This window comes from Phyllobates terribilis, unplaced genomic scaffold, assembly GCF_046119375.1.
Source record: "Phyllobates terribilis strain yellow unplaced genomic scaffold, ASM4611937v1 Scaffold_2__4_contigs__length_985480577, whole genome shotgun sequence".
Taxonomy (NCBI): domain Eukaryota; kingdom Metazoa; phylum Chordata; class Amphibia; order Anura; family Dendrobatidae; genus Phyllobates; species Phyllobates terribilis.
The window spans coordinates 39,721,126-39,735,423 of NW_027362762.1; the positions used below are offsets into that span (position 1 = coordinate 39,721,126).

Here is a 14,298-nt window from a genome sequence, read left to right on the forward strand (position 1 = left end):
CTCAGAACAAAAACCCGTTGGAGGTGGCCGAAGACGAGGTCCAGCATCTGGATCATCTAAGCCCTGCAGCCACCCCAGGGCCTACCGTTGAGGGTTTGGGACGGGTCCCTCATGTTACTGTTTGCAAGTTGGCACTTTATTGAGAAATGTACACCTGATTGCAGAGAGATGGAGGAAGGAATGAAGAAGTACACAGAAGGCAATGCGCTTAATGGTTACTATTTTTCTCCCATTAAGCAACAATTTGAACAGTGATAGACAGTTGTTATATGAAATGATGATGGGCTTGCACTTCTCTCCAACACAAACTTTGTTTCACTCTTATTACATCACTGCACATTCTCTCTTAATTCTTGATTCAGCCCCTCTCTCTGCAATGTGTATCGCAAAAATATGGTAAGAACAGGATAACACTCCCAAATCAAGCAACAAACTTTTATTTTTTAGAAAACGGTGCTTGACAAACAGGGGTTTTGCAGCACACACCAGGACAATGGTCGTTTTTCGATAATCCTTGCTTCTTCTTGCCCAAGGAGCTGCCCTTATATGACTGGCAATCTTACTCTTAGGCTGCGTGCACACAATGCGTTTTTCATGCGTTTATGCTGCGGAATTTCCGCAGTGGAAACGCATCAAAAACGCATGGTAATCCGCACCCCATGGTCCCCAATGGCATTCCGCAATGTCAATGCACATGCTGCGGATTTTTCCGCAGCGTTTCTGCAGCGCTCATAAATCCGCAGCCTGTTCATTAATTTTGCGGAAGCGCCGCCATAAACTTGCATTGAGACGCATAGAATCTGTGTCTGTACATTTGTACAAGCGGATAATATGCATTTCAATGTGCGGATGGTACCCAGTTCTGGAGGAGAGGAGACTCTCATCCAGACCTGGGTACCATTGTACCTGTAAAAAAAGAATAAAATAAAAAATAAAGTTTATATTCACCTGTCCGGCGGCCCCTGCAGCGCTTCTCCTTCCAGGACCTGAGATGACGTCGCGGTCATGTGACCACAGGCTGTCTCGCGAGATGCCGGCAAGCCAGGAAGGAACCAGTAAGGAGCACGACAGCACACGCGGCGGGGCATCGGGGGTGAGTATAGCTTTATTTTTTTTATTTTTACGGTCACACTATATAAATCCATGCTGTTTGCATGGATTTATACAGTGTGACCTAGTTGTCAAGCACTTTCCAAGTGATGCTATCGCCTGGAAAGTGCTTGTCAGTCCGCATGCAGAAACACATGCGTTAACGCATGTGGATACTCATGTGAATCCGCATGTATTCTGCAGGAAAAACGCATGCACAATCTGCATGCGTTTTTTCTGCCAGGGAGATGCAGAAATGCTGCAGAAATTTTCTGCTTCATTTCTGCATCGTGGGCACATAGCCTTACAGCCTAATACATCCATTATCCATTATCAGTCCCTTACACTCAGGCACTGGTCTCCTTGTGTCTCTTTACACTGGGCACAATTATTAGGAGATTTGTATTTTTGATAATTAATCTTATTATTGAACATCTCCAGTGCTGTCATCAATCCAAAAAATTAATAAACCTGAAACCACAATATTTAAGAAAGTTGCTGTGCAGTTTTGTCTTATTTAGGAGAATATCTCTGTGGGCAAAATATTGGGCAATTATTGGGAAACTAAAGGAAAAATGTAAATTTTCCATCTCAATTGTTTATTACCATCTGTTACAGTGAGAATAACAACTGAACATCAATGTACAAAATACATTTCATAAAAAATCACAGTGAAATTAAAGTAATACATATATTAATATGGCTGCCCTTCACCTCAGTGACAGCCATAAGCTCCATCCTTGAAGTTGTAATAGGATGCAGTAAAATCTCTGAAGAACCCTTGCAGGATGTGCCATTAGTGAGGAAACACTGCCGTCTGCTGGCCATTCGAAATCAAGCAGAACCAAGTTGTGCTAGAAGATTTGAAGGGGGAGTAAATTCAGATTCCGGACCTGATCAGGTGACCCACAGGAGGGATTTCCTGAATATAAAAGCCCTGAGTGCCAAACCGCAGGCAGATTTGGCGCCAAGTCAGAGAGCAGAACAGACATGTTCTAGAGGTGCTGCAGAGCCCAGTGTGACAGACCTCAGCAGGAGGCCCGCATCACCTAAGCGTCGGATACCGCCTGACATGTTCCGGACCCCTCACAGAAGTGCCCTGAGTTCTGAATATGATGGGCAGGGCCAGGACCTGCTCCCTTCGCTGTTTAAGCTTCCAGAATCTGACTTCGCCTGTCAAGAGACGAGGTCTGGACCCCCCTGCCCCAAACCTGAGAGACTACCATCAACAGTCAAGCCGAGAAGAGCTGAGAGAAGATGGCGACAGGAGAGGTGCACTAGTGATAGGACATGACAATTGGGATTAGGACTTCAGATTGGGAGGGGGCCGGCTGCTGCGTGGGAGGCTAAATGGGATCTGATTGACTATATCTGAAAGAGACTTGTGGCCTAGCGGGAAGAACTGGTGACCCCCGCTAGGGCCATTTAGAGATAAAGAGAACTTACGTGGTGACTCCCACGACTGGGTGTACCGCACTACAGAAAAGAACTTTACTGTTACTTACGGAAAGACTCCTTATTATTATTTCAAGTTACTGTTGATTTCCATTGTTTCTAACTCCTTTAAAATAATTGTTATACATAAAGTAGTTATATCAATCCCTGACTGTTTCTGCCTCGTGGTGCATTTCGGCACCTGTGTTACATTTGTCATAGTCGGCAGAATGCAACATTAAGACACAGAGATGGTGGAACAGTCCGTGACCGAGTCCAGTAAGGGACATATACCATTGGGGGCTATGCTCAGCAATCTTCCCAAGTTTATGGGGAGCAGCGTGTCAATGTGGGACTGGTTAGAGAGGCTGAGAAGTATGCTGCTCATGTATCCCCTGACCCCTTCTGCCCAGGCCGAGCTGGCCCTCCTGGCCCTTGATGGGGAGGCCCGGCAGACCTATGTACCGCCCACCTAGGGACCATGACACTGTGGACAAAGTGATAAAATTCTTGGAGGACATGCATGGTGATACCACAGACCTAGGGCACCTTTGTCCGTGGTTGTTCTAGCCGGTCCAAGAGGAAAATGATACCATAACTCAGTATGTTAATGCATTGCAGGAAGGGACAGACAATATCGTCAAGAAGACTCGAGACCGGCGCCGAGAACTAGAACCATTAGATGAAGGGCTTCGTGACCAATTAATTGCTGGCCTGAGGGATCCCTCCCTGAAACAGATCTTAAAGGAGCGAATGCGCTTGATCCCTGATCTAGGCTTCCTTGAGGTCGGGACTGAAGCTAGAGTCTTGGAGAAAGAGATCCCTGTTCTCACTGCCACAGTCTGGAGCCATGAAGTGGTCACTCCTGAATCAACCCGCAATGAGCCCGACTGGGTGCGAGAGATATGTCACGAGATCCGCGACATTCGAAGTGAGCTGTGCAGTATCAAGGGGACCCCGGCGGCCATCCCTCTGGCACTCCGTGGGCGTAACACTACTCAGACAACACAGGGTGTGGGTAAAACAGCGTGGCAATACTTTATTGAACCACAAAGCGGACAATAAACAGATAGAACAGTCCAAGCATATACCCAAGATGGTACAACATTACACAGTCACCTACAATGTGATCCATTATTGTTCTGTGAGATGTTAATGAGTTGGTGGAACAATTCTGAAGTACTCTCTTCTTTATAGTGCCCTTTTAAAATCATCTTCACCTGTTGCAAGGTCAATTAACTTTTCATTTCTTGCATACTATGGAGGTTCAGTCCTGGGCTGATTGTTTTCACCACCCCCTCAACGATCTCATCTGGCTGGTAGCCTTTCTGTAGTCCTGCATAGATCTGGTGCAACAAGTTCATATAAGACAGTTTCTCTTTCTGCTCACACTCTCCAATCTGTCCCAGGATCTTGAATTCTTTCTTTATGGTGATTTGTGGTACTAGAGAGGACTGTCTTCCTAATTTATCTAACCCGAGCTAAAGGTTCTGTCAGAGTCTGTCACTGATTCAGAGGTTTTGGTCAATTGCAGGGCTGTTGTTAAGGCTTTGAATTGTTCCTTCAATTCCTGTAGTTCTGTCTGCAGACGGAGATTCCCGCTCTTGGTAATTGGCGCCGCCCCTCTATCCTCCAACTTCAACCCGGTTAGAAACTGTGTTAGCTCCTGGAAGAATGTCCCCATGACGTCTTCAGCTTCCTTCTCCCCCAGCTAATCCATCTTTGCATTAATGGCGGCTAAAAGTGGTCTGCGGGTGCGCGCTTTAGAAATCTGTTCTTCTGACATCTTTATTAGTGATGAGTGAGCATTAAAATGCTTGTGTACTTGTTGTTCGAGTCTAGCATATTGGAATGCTTGAGTGCTTGGACCGAGTAATAAGCCCAATGTAAGTCTATGGGAAACTCAAGCATTTTTCTGGCGGCTCCCCCCGGCAGTCTGCAGAGGGCCTAAAAATTGCCCAAATCAATGGGAACAGTGCTCAAATGTCATGGGAACAGCATGGGGAAAACCCCTGGAAGCATTTCTGACTCCCAGGTCACTGCTGTCAACAATGTTGTCAGAGGTATTATGCCACTTTTACGGACTCACAATAAAACATACAAAAACAAAAACAAAATGGATTTTCCTGAAAATATGTTAAGGGACATCCTTTCCAGGGTAATGACTTGCATATAAGGCAAAATAAATAACCAAAAACAAAAATGCTCCTCCACACCTTGGGCTATGTTCACACGTAGCATTTTTGATGCATTTTTGCACTTTTGCATTTCTTTCAACCGTGACAAATGCATTCACTGAGAAATGACATTTTAACATTTTACAGTCTTATCTGACCATGCGGTGTGTGACACATCATCAGACACATCCTGTTTCATTTATGATGGAGGGACTTTGAAAGTCACAAAGACTATTTTTATAGGGCCATCAGGTGGCCCTTACTATTCTTAAAGGGCCCGCAGTCGGCTATGCTTTGTTGTTCCCATTATTAATGAGTGAGTTTCCTATACTGTTATTGCGTATGCAGTCACTGCAAGGGCCGCCAAAAATTTGGGCGCAACCCAATACCCCTTTGAAGAGACATAGAGGAGGGTCTCAGTAAAAAAAATGTTTCCTATTATAAAGGAGTGGGTCTCCTATAGTGGTAATGCCCATGCTGTGACTGCAAGGACTGCCAAAATTTGGGAAAAACCCCACTAACAATTTAAAGACACATACAGCTGGGCCACAGTAACAACATATTCCCATTAGAAAGGAGAGGGTCTGCTATTCAGTTATAGGGTATGCAGTGAGTCCAACGGCTGCAAAAAATGTAAGAAAAACACCACTAACAATTCGAAGACACATAGATGTGGGCCTCAGTAACGACATATTCCCATTAGAAAGGGGAAGGTCTCCCATACTGTTTGCATATGCAATGACTGCAATGGCTGCCAAAAATTTGGAGGCATTCCAATGCCCCTTGCAAGAGACGTAGAGGTCGGAGGGCCTCCTGAAAACAATGTTCCCATTATTAGGAAGTGTGTCTTTCATACTGTTTGCCTATGCAATGAAGCAACGGCTGCTAAAAATTTGGAGGAACTCCAATGCCCCTTGCAAGAGACGTAGATATGTTGATGTGGTACATATGGTGGTGATATGGTGGTGGAGGATGAGGATGCGGAGGAGGAGGACAAGAGCAAATAGACAAAATCAGAAAGTGTATACCCATGTCTGGATGTGAAGACAGAGGTGCATGGGAATAGATTTAGACCTCCCAAAAAAAGACACTGTATTTGAGTTTATGTTACGCTGCTATCATTCGGTGGTGTTGAGAAGTCTGGCCCAATCCAGCCCTTGATCATTTTTTATAAGAGTCAGCCTGTCAGCATTTACAGTTGACGGGCGGATGCGCCTATCAGTTATAATTCCACCAGCGGCACTGAAAACCCGCTCTGACAAAACGCTAGCGGCAGTGCAGGCCAGGACCTCCAAGGCATAGAGAGCCAGTTCATGCCACGTGTCCAGCTTGGATACCCAATAAATATGAGGCACAGAGGAATCATGGAGGAGGTTGGTACAGTCAGCAAGGTGCTCACTCACCATCTTCCGTAACTTCATTCCTTGAGAGAATACCCCGCGCCTCAGGGCCTGTGCGATGGGAGGGTCTAAGAAAACTGTACCAGAATTTGGACACTGTTCCCCTGCCTCTGCTGGATTGCATTTGTGTCTCTCTTGCCTGTACTCCTTGGTTGTCCAACGAACTGTGACCTCTGCCACCAGCGTTTTCAGATGGGAATTTTTTAAATAACTCCGTAACAAGGGCCTTCTCGTACTGCCCCATTTTATTAGGCCTGTCCTGCAAAGGAATAAGAGATAGAAAGTTCTCCTTGTAGCGTGGGTCTAGAAGTGTCACCAACCAGTAAGGACTGTCACCCAAAATTTGGACAACACGAGGGTCATGGGAAAGGCAGCGTAACATAAACTCAGCCATGTGTGCCAGACTGCAAAGAGGCAAGACTTCCGTGTCCTCACCAAGAGGACGACTGACCATGCTCTCCTCCTCATCCTCCTCCTCCCTGTCCTCAGGCCATCCACGCTGAACAGATGGTATGACAGTTGTGCAGGTAGTACCGTCTATAGCACAGGAAACTAGCTCCTGTTCTTCCTTCGCCTCTTCCTCATTGTCACCCAATCCACGTTGGGATGAGATGAAGCTGGGCTGTCCAATCTCTTGGACCTGTACAAGCACCACACAGGTGCGAAACGGACGTCGTCCACTTCCCCTCTCCCCGCACTGCTCACTTTTGCCTTGCAATGTACCACTTGATGGATCAGCAGTTTTTCTGGATTTAACGACTTTTAATTGAAACAGGATTGGTGAGTTGCTGCCTTTCTATTCTCTTATTATTTGCTACAATATTCAAAGACCCTCCCTTGCTATGCTACAGGCAACCTACAAATTTAAGAAAATCATGATCCGAAGTTCAATGCCCTCACATACACAAAGAGGAACATATCCTTGCAATGTGAAGAGCTGCAAAACCTGCACTCATGTAGAGACCAAAGACAGGATACAGATCCCAACACACCTCTGTAGCCTCTGTACGCTTTTATTTGCACTATGGTCTCATGTTTTTAATTTTTTCAAAATAAAGGCTATTTTTTAAGTCAATTTCACGAGTTGCCGGAAAACTACCCTTTCATCAGATCCCAACACACAGTAGGACATTCGCATGTTCCTCTTCCAATGTGGTGTACTTAATTCTGTGCACTATATGTCCTATTGGGGGTCTCTATGTGGGAGAAACAAGACAAAAACTGAGAGCAAGGATGAGGTCTCAATGCCACACGATTACAGACACAAAAATAAACATTTACCGGTGGCCAAAAATTTGTGTGCTCCAGGACACAACATCAACAACATGAAAGTAGTCATATTAAAAGGTAACTTCAAATCACAAAAACATTGAAGGGTTTGGGAATACAAACTGATTAGAGTCTTTGATTCCCTTCTCACAGGACTAAATCTGTCAGGATTTATAACTCACTACAAAATCTGAGGAATCTGCTCAAGAGACAGGAGGGCACCAGGTCTCTGATCTTACATGGATATTGGGAAAATAAAACTTCACACCACTAATCTAATCCAATTAAAGATTCATTCTCTGAGCTCAGTTTGTTTGTTTATTTAAATGTCCATTGATTATGCCATGCATCTAGGCTTCTTTTGTTTGTTTTTTGTGCATATATTTGTGTTTCTTAAGATATTTTGTTATATCATGCCTGAAGAAGGGACCTAAGAAGTCCCAGAAGCTTGCCTAGTAACATCATTTATTTTATTTTTGTTAGCCATTAAAAGGTATCATAACTACAAGCTTGTCTTATTTTTCCCACTGAGAGCAATCCCTTTTTTTCTTTTAACTAGACAGATTCATGAAATGCAATTTCTCTAAAAAGTGGCAAAATTTAACTCAACTTGACTCCAAGTCCTCTCTTAGAGTGATTTGAAGTACGCTAGATTTTTTTGACTCATTTTTTTGTGACATTTTTGCAAAACGTGAGACTTTTCCCGCTAGCAAGTCATAAAGCTAGTTAAAGGCAGAAAAAAAAGGTAATATTCTGCCGAAAAATTCATAAATCGCGTAAGTCATTTTGATGAATTTAGAGGAAAAAACATCAGCAAAAATCAAAAGTCAAGAAAGGCTGTCTAGCTATCTATTTATTTATCTACCTTCTGTGTTTATGCTGCAGATTTCCTCACCTATTCCATAAGGATATATCTAGGTTCAACAACTGTAAGGCTGAATTCTCTTGTGGGTTATTACTTCCATAATGTTCAGAGACAAAATTGCGTTGTGAAAACTAATCTATGACATTGCTCATCCTTTGGAATCCATCAGGGGCTGAGAAGCTGATATATAGCGCTCAGCCCCTCACTCCTCCCGTATCCTTCTCTCTATAAATACATTATGCAGCTTGTTGATGTAAATGGAAAGACTTATGTAATCCTCGTACAGTAAGTAGAAGAACCTGATAATGGGGTAGGTAGAATTGTTTTAGAACCATTACAGGAGGGCTTTAGACAGGGGCGTACCGTCCAGAGCACCAGACCACCACTCTCTATGGGGCCAGTGAGTCTGGGTGGCCAAGGAGCACCGAGTCCCCTCCACCCTGTCCGTTATCACAATTTCAGGAACACTTAAAGCAATAGGAAATCGGGAATAAGAGGAAAGTTCAACTGGCAATTTCTAATTGATTAAAGTTAAAGAAAAACAACTTTATGTCACCCAGACACTACACCAAAGGTTTAATTCTCATCCGTCCAATATTGTAAAAGGTTTCATGAAGCTTGGTTTATCCCGGCATTGAGTGCTGGTACACGGTAAGAATGCCACAGGCATCTCCATAACATCAATTAAATCAATTTCCCTTGAACTCCTAAACCCTATGGAAACCTTGAAGAGAAAAGAAATATATTGGCTATACAGGATCAGCACTCTTAAACCCTATGGACTTACTGAGATTTTTAATTATTTATTTTATTTAATTATTCTATTTATATACACACAATATTTTTATCTCTGTACAGTTACTCCATAGGGTCACAAATCTTCTTTCTTATGTATTTTATTACCCTTCTGATTGTTATTTTAATGTACATTTGTATTACTAGCCCCATTTTTAATTCTATATATCACAATATGTCTTATCACCATTCACTGCCCAAAACCCCATCTCAGGCCAATATTTATCGCACTCGAGTCCTATACAAGCTCTTCTCACTGCACCTTCATCTGAGTCCTTGTCTCATCTTCTCTCGAGTCTTTGTAACATTATCTCACTTGTAATTCTCCGCCTATTCCTTGTTTCACAACTTTCACCCCCTTTTTCTCTTTTCTAACCTACCACCATCTCTGCCGATTGCTCTTCCGATAAATGTTCTCTTCACTGGTAAATCCTGTTTCTCCTGTCCTCCAAGCTCCAATCATTCCACTCCATGCTCTTTAACACTTTTTATTCTTTTTCATCCATTGATATTATTTATACAACCCCTGGCAAAAATTATGGAATCACCGGGCTCGGAGGATGTTCATTCAGTTGTTTAATGTAGTTGAAAAAAGCAGATCACAGACATGGCACAAAACTAAAGTCATTTCAAATGGCAACTTTAGGGCTTTAAGAAACACTAAAAGAAATCAAGATAAAAAAATGTGGTACTCAGTAAGGGTAATTTTTTTCAGACCAAGCAGAGGGAAAAAATTATGGAATCACTCAATTCTGAGGAAAAAATTATGGAATCATGAAAAACTAACACACAAAAGAACACTCCAATACATCACTAGTATTTTATTGCACCACCTCTGGCTTTAACAACAGCTTGCAGCCTCTGAGGAAAGGACTTAATGAGTGACAAACAGTACTCTTCATCAATCTGGCTCCAACTTTCTCTGATTGCTGTTGCCAGATCAGCTTTGCAGGTTGGATCCTTGTCATGGACCATTTTCTTCAACTTCCACCAAAGATTTTCAATTGGATTGAGATCCGGACTATATTTGCAGGCCATGATATTGACCTTATGTGTCTTCCTTCAAGGAATGTTTTCACAGTTTTTGCTCTATGACAGGATGCATTATCATCTTGAAAAATGATGTCATCATCTCCAGACATCATTTCAATTGATGGGATAAGAAAACTGTCCAAAATATCAATGTAAACTTGGGCATTTATTGAAGATGTAATGACAGCCATCTCCCCAGTGCCTTTACCTGACATGTAGCCCCATATCATCAATGACTGTGGAAATTTGCATGTTCTCTTCATGCAGTCATCTTTAAAAATCTCATTGGAACGGCACCAAACAAAAGTTCCAGCATCATCACCTTGCCCAATGCAGATTCGTGATTCATCACTGAATATGACTTTCATCCAGTCATCCACAGTCCACGATTGCTTTTCCTTAGCCCATTGTAACCTTGTTTTTTCTGTTTAGGTGTTAATGATGGCTTATGTTTAGCTTTTCTGTATGTAAATCCCATTTCCTTCAGGCGGTTTCTCACAGTTCGATCACAGACATTGACTCCAGTTTCCTCCCATTCGTTCCTCATTTGTTTTGCTGTGCATTTCCTGTTTTGGAGACATATTGCTTTAAGTTTCCGGTCTTGACGCTTTGATGTCTTCCTTGGTCTACCAGTATGTTTGCCTTTAACAACCTTCCCATGTTGTTTGCATTTGGTCCAGATTTTAGACACAGCTGACTGTGAACAACCAACATCTTTTGCAACATTGCGTGATTATTTACCTTCTTTTAAGAGTTTGATAATCCTCTCCTTTGTTTCAATTGACATCTCTCCTGTTGGAGCCATGATTCATGTCAGTCCACTTGGTGCAACAGCTCTCCAAGGTGTGATCACTCCTTTTTAGATGCAGACTAACGAGCAGATCTAATTTGATACAGGTGTTAGTTTTGGAAATGAAAATTTACAGGATGATTCCATAATTTTTTCCTCAGAACGGAGTGATTCCATAATTTTTTCCCTCTGCTTGGTCTGAAAAAAATTACCCTTACTGAGTACCACATTTTTTATCTTGATTTCTTTTAGTGTTTCTTAAAGCCCTAAAGTTGCCATTTGAAATGACTTTACAGTAGTTTTGTGCCATGTCTGTGATCGGCTTTTTTTCAACAACATTAAACAACTGAATGAACATCCTCCGAGCCCGGTGATTCCATAATTTTTGCCAGGGGTTGTGTGTATGTGCATTTTGTTATTTTGTTGTTTGGTGCCTCTAGCTCCTTTTCCTAGGCGGCCCCTCTGTTTTTTGTTCTTTCTGGTTCTTATTCACTGACTCATCCTGGATTCTAATCCCATTTCTCCTGCACTCTTCTTTTTACTACTTTCTTTTCAACACTTTTTCCTTTATTCATTTATTTACATTTTATCATTTACAGTATCTGTTTAGTTCCCTTTTCTTTATCACCTCTCCCTCATCTACCTTGGTGGCTTCTTCGGTAAATGTCCTTTTTCTGGCTTCTATCGACTGGTCCATCCTGGATTCTGGTCCCATTTCTACTAAACTCCAATCATTTCTCCTCAAGAACTTGTCCTTTATTAATATGTTATCATTTATATATATAGTTCCCTTCTTTCCTCTTTCCCCTTTCCATCATCTGCCCAGGTGGTGCCTCGGTTAAATATTCCCTTTCTGGCTTCTATTCACTGGTCCATCCTGGGTTCTTTTCCCACTTCTCCTATGATAGGAATGTATTGATTTTATCATTAATAACTATGGTCCTTTTATTTTTTTTCTTTAACTTTAATAAATTTGAAATTGCCAGTTGATATTTCCCTCCCCCCCCAATTTCCCTATTGGTTTAAGTGTTCCTGTGGGTGTTCCCTATGTAATTGGCTTTCATTTTGGGCCTTTAAAAACTTATCTGTTGCCATGTTTTGCACATTTGGTTCTTTCACTTGATAAAGATGCGGGTACGACATTGAAACGCGTTGTGAATAAAAAGCCTTTTCTTCATCATCATCATCATCATCATCTCTGAAGAATTGATTTACTCCAGCAGCGCAGCCCACCTACGTGTTCACCCAACTGGATCCAATATCTCCTGGAGAACTCATCCACCAGCCACGGGGCAGCCGCCGTTGTTTTTCTTCATGCCTACATAGGAGTTGTGCCGGTCACAACTCTACCAGGTGAGCGTAACCAGCATTTACCCGTTCTCCTTCCGCAGGGTACCACCCTATCGTGTGCTCTGTTTCCCACTCATAGATTTATTCATCACAGTTTCAGGGGCTGTTCTCGCCACAGTGCATATCCTTTTGCTTGTGTATAAAAGTCTGGAGACATATGTAATATATATACATATTTTTAGGGGGGAGGTGGAAATTAGACCTTTTTTTTGGATGGGGCTCTGTGATTTTTAATGTACGTCTCCGGCTTTAGACAACTGTAATCCCCCAGATCCAAAACCTATATGGGGCGCAGAGGTAACAAAAGTACCAAGAACCACATTGCTGGGGAGGGGGAGACAAGTTCTATGAGTTATGATGACGCTTTATGAGTCTCACTTTATAATGTAATGGCTCTTTTACTTCTTGCATGGTAAATGGTGGTTGGGGACGTTGACTTGCAGCCAAAACTAAATTTTGGAGTTTTAACAGCTAAAATCTCCCTACAAATTCTGCTTTTTTGCCTGTTTTAAATGTAATCTCAGTTCTAGGAAGTGTCATCTTAAATGGGCATAGTGCAATTATCTGCCACTTGTATTTTAGTAAGGATTTGGGAGATAGTTGAGACATAGGTGGAGCGACCCTTTGCCAGCAATCTAACGTGTATACAAACTTTTAGTCAATGGAAGAAGCAGAATTCCTCACTAGGACTCAGATATCTCTAGGGTCCATTTCATTTGTTCACAAGTTGTCTTTCTCCCATTACTTTCAAAATTTCAACAAGAAAAGCAGTGTTGCATTCTTACCGCAACCTGAGGACCATCAAATTAAAGGTAACTATTGTCTAACTCTTACTTGTTCTTGTCATAACTGTCCTCTTTTTTAGCATGAGAATTTCAACCAGAAGGTTTTCCTGGACTATTCTCATGATGGTTAACTTCACTGAGGTCAGCAACATGACGGACATTCAAACCGCGGAGATCGTGAGGAGCACCCTGCTTACCTTAATGCTCCTGTCCTTCTGTGTCTACATCTACTTTGTGACAATCATCTTACACGTCTTCTTAACCACTCCTCATGTTCGAGAGAACTCTCGCTACATCCTGTTTATCCACATGCTCATAAATGATACCTTGCTACTTTCTGTGCTAATATTCCTTTTTTTTGTAGTTAGATACATTGTGTACATCCCCGTGCCCATATGTTATGCCCTCGTCATATTCGCTGCAAGTGCGTTTAGAGTTACACTCTACAACTTGGCCATCATGTCCTTGGAACGTCACTTTGCCATTTGTTATCCATTAAGACATGCACAAGTTTGCACCGTGCAGAGGTCTTTTTTGGTCATGGGACTCATGTGGCTTCTGAGTCTCATTCCGCTGTTGCTTGATTTTATCGCCATGTGTTACTCAATGCCAAAGAATTTCTTCTCCACCAGTTTGATATGTCAGTGGTCAACATTTGCAATGAACAGTTTTCAAGCTACCCTAAGGTCAGTTGTGGATATCTCCATCTTCATCTTGGTGGGATTGGTCATCTTTTATACCTATATCAGAATTATGATGGCAGCTCGGAAGATCAGATCTGGGAGGTCTTCGGCATTCAAGGCAGAGAAAACCGTCCTTCTTCACGCCCTCCAGCTCGGACTATGTATGATGTCTCTCTCATATTCTTTCACTAATGCTTATCTGCGGGATTATTTCTTTTTCATACAAATAACCAACTTTTTCTTCTTCATGTGCATCCCCAGATTTATCAGTCCTTTAATTTATGGTGTAAGGGATGAAGTGTTCCAAAAATATATAAAGAAGATGAACTTCTCTGTATAGTTGGATGGAAGTCACTAATTAATATTAGATAGATAGAAAGCAAGCGAGGATGAAAGAAAGGGAGAAATATGCAACATTTTCCAAAATGGGTGTAGTCTCCAAAGGATGGTTAGACCTTATAAAGTGGGGGAAATAAGTATTTGATCCCTTGCTGTTTTTGTAAGTTTGCCCACTGACAAAGACATGAACAGTCTATAATTTTAAGGGTAGGTTAATTTTAACATTGAGAGATAGAATATCCAAAAAAAGAATCAAGAAAATCACATTGTATAAATTAGATAATTTTTTT

General features: G+C 42.1%; 1 protein-coding gene across 1 annotated transcript; it reads left to right on the top strand.

Moving 5' to 3' along the window:
* Window positions 1–13,136: 13,136 nt before the first annotated feature.
* Window positions 13,137–14,009, top strand: LOC141244063 (odorant receptor 131-2-like). The gene has a single exon (XM_073668969.1). The coding sequence runs from the start codon at window positions 13,137–13,139 to the stop codon at window positions 14,007–14,009; it is 873 nt and encodes a 290-aa protein (XP_073525070.1).
* The last annotated feature ends 289 nt before the right edge of the window (window positions 14,010–14,298 follow it).